Below are 2,706 nucleotides of genomic sequence, written 5' to 3'. Positions count from 1 at the left end.
AGTAAGAAATATAGCAATGCTCATTACTTAATCGATTAGATAAAAAATGCACCAGGTAATTGATTGAGACTCATAATTAATCATTAACTATTGTGAAAATTGCAATTAAATGATCCATTCCTCTTCATTTGCACGAAGCATGTTATTTCTCATTACTCCAATTTTCGAGTTCTACAAATCAAATCACACCATCAATCCTTCTCTCGTCGTTCCTAAACCCATATTATTCAAAATTTTCACTCAAACCAATCACCACGTCTTAACCCTAACTCTACCACTTCATCTTAAACGACTACTCCATCTCCATTATCTGTCAACATGGGTGATGGACAAGGAACTTATCCTCTTAAGTGGACAAATCTTTTTCTGCATCATTCACTTGACAAATACTTTTACCCATACGAGTTTCCTGTCAAAAATATGTTCGTCTAATATACGAATATTTCAACCATTAATAGTTTTCTTGAATGGACAAAATAATATGAAACCCTGAGATTGGCTCACCGAAATATACTATTTTTTTGTAATTTCTAATGTTTTATCATCTACATGCCATGTTTAATATATATATATATATATATATATAAATAAATTAATTCAAGTGAAAGTGAAGATAATTGTTCTTGGTTCTATACTTTTATGATAATTGGCTCTATACTTTTATTATTAAGATGAACAATGTTGGACGGGCAACAGGTTAAAGCCTCCAAATATGTTTTTAGGAGTTAAATTTTGAAAAGAAAGAAATAAAAAATGCAAGAGTAAATGCATAAAATACAATTGTGAAATAATTTTGAAGTTTTTTTCCTTTTCTTTACCCTCTAAAACTTAACTTACAAATAAACTTTTAATGTTGAATGTACATGTTAGGATTATGATTGACAATAAACCGAACTAACACGACATTCATCTGAAACATAATTATTATTTAATTTGATAAATTTGTTTATGAACCAAACTAATCAAACTTGAAATAAAAATTAACCTTGTTAAAATAAACTAATCAAACTTTTGCTAATTATAATTCAACTTATTAAGTTCATGAGTTGATTTAATTATATGTACATTTACACTGACACACATACATAGGAAGTGAATAAAGTAAGAACAATTGTTGTTGTGAGGGATGAAAGCAATTAATTTGACCTAGTGAATCTTATTTGAATAATCAATATTGCAAGATAATGCACATGGACATTAACTAATTTTTAACCATAATCATACATTTACAATCGTATGGTTCATATTTATTATTCTCACAATTTTCACTTGAGTCACTTCCTATATAAATATAGAGAAAATGATATATATATACTAACAATGTGAGAGTTTTTACACTGTCACAGCATCATCCACCATTTATTTTCAATCATCATTGACTTTTCAAAAAAAAAAAATAGTAATCCAAATGAACGGTGAATGATGCACTAATTGTAAATACATCTTTACACTATTAATGCACAAATTTAACACTCATAAATAAATATATATATATAAATATATATGTATATATATACATGTGCATTCATAGAAAATCTTTAATTTTATATAATGTTAAATAAATAATCATCATTCCATTTGACAAACTGAACTAAAGGTACTAATGAGTTAAATTAAACAGTTTGTTTGTGAACTCCAAACAAACCACACTAATTCTAACTGATCACTAAAAATAAAATCTATTCCGGCTTCTACCATGGTATAAGAATGTTCAATGCAACTCAATTCCTCACAATCTAATACAATCTTTCTCATAAAGTAACTACACTGTTTAGGGAGAATTGGGATAATATATCTGAAAGCAAGGTCAAAACAAGGCTCGTTTCCCCTTAGGTATTCAAGAAACATTCATGCCAAAATCCCCCAACATCCCTAAAAATCAAACATGCAACTACAGCTTCAGATACCTACATTGTAAACCAGTTTCCAGCTATCATTTGCATATGGGATAATCCAGAACTAACCTGCTTTAGTTAATAAACATATTCTTTTACCTTAGCATGCAGATTCTATTGCATGAGATAAAATTTAATGAGGGATCATCTATTGGGAGAAAAAAATTCCAGTTTTTATAGCTATCAAATTGTAGACATCAAAGGCAACCAAAGGAAAAGTACCTATTTTTCCCACCCTCCTAGTCTCATCCCAGGGTCATAGTTTGAGAACAACCGAAACTCATTTCCGAGTTTGCTCGTGTGCTGAGGCCTAAAACCACAAGGATGCAAGCCTAAGATCTCAGCTGCCCTTTCTTTCTGCACTTCACCTACAATAGTAAATACAAGTACAACAATTAGAATAAATTATAAATTTATCATTTTCTGAGCAATGATATGAAACAAAACATGATAAAATTCCGTTACCTGTGAGTAGAAGCAAAAATGACTCTCTGGGTTTTATGAGAAAGGAAATTGCTTCAGCAACTTTCTTCAAGCACTCTTCGCTCTGTCATCAAAGCAATTAGCTTAATAAGGTCATCACCCAAATCATTGTTTTATAAAGTCAAAATAATCTATAATATCATAGATAGGTCCCCACTAGCTGTCTTTTTTATCTTCCCTAAAAAATGTTACACAATTGTTATTACAAAGGCTTCCCACTTACACTTACTCATATCTTTAGGCTTTGTTTGGAAGTTATGAGGAAATGGGAAGGAGAGGGATTAAAGGGTTAAGAAAGGGGAGTAAGGGAAGGGAAAAGGAAGGAAAT

At 30.3% G+C, this 2,706-nt stretch overlaps 1 protein-coding gene across 5 annotated transcripts in view; it reads right to left on the bottom strand.

The window, feature by feature from the left end:
• Positions 1–1,667: 1,667 nt before the first annotated feature.
• The window catches only part of LOC109341109 (protein-lysine N-methyltransferase N6AMT2), a 5,055-nt gene continuing 4,016 nt past the window's right edge, over positions 1,668–2,706 (bottom strand). Inside the window, exons 3-6 of one of the 5 annotated variants that reach the window (XM_019578925.1) lie at positions 2,361–2,442; positions 2,118–2,263; positions 1,925–1,964; positions 1,668–1,858 (exon numbers count right to left, since the gene is read on the bottom strand). In XM_019578925.1, coding sequence (XP_019434470.1) covers positions 2,118–2,263; positions 2,361–2,442 — 228 coding nt within the window. In that variant the 3' untranslated portion in view covers positions 1,668–1,858; positions 1,925–1,964. Of the gene's footprint in view, positions 1,965–2,117; positions 2,264–2,360; positions 2,443–2,706 lie in introns of all 5 variants that reach the window. The other 4 variants (XM_019578927.1, XM_019578926.1, XM_019578922.1 and 1 more) reach the window with 4 other exon arrangements.

Source organism: Lupinus angustifolius, unplaced genomic scaffold, assembly GCF_001865875.1.
Source record: "Lupinus angustifolius cultivar Tanjil unplaced genomic scaffold, LupAngTanjil_v1.0 Scaffold_370, whole genome shotgun sequence".
NCBI lineage: Eukaryota > Viridiplantae > Streptophyta > Magnoliopsida > Fabales > Fabaceae > Lupinus > Lupinus angustifolius.
The sequence above is the reverse complement of the archived record's forward strand: the minus strand, read 5'-3'. Positions and strand labels throughout refer to the sequence as shown.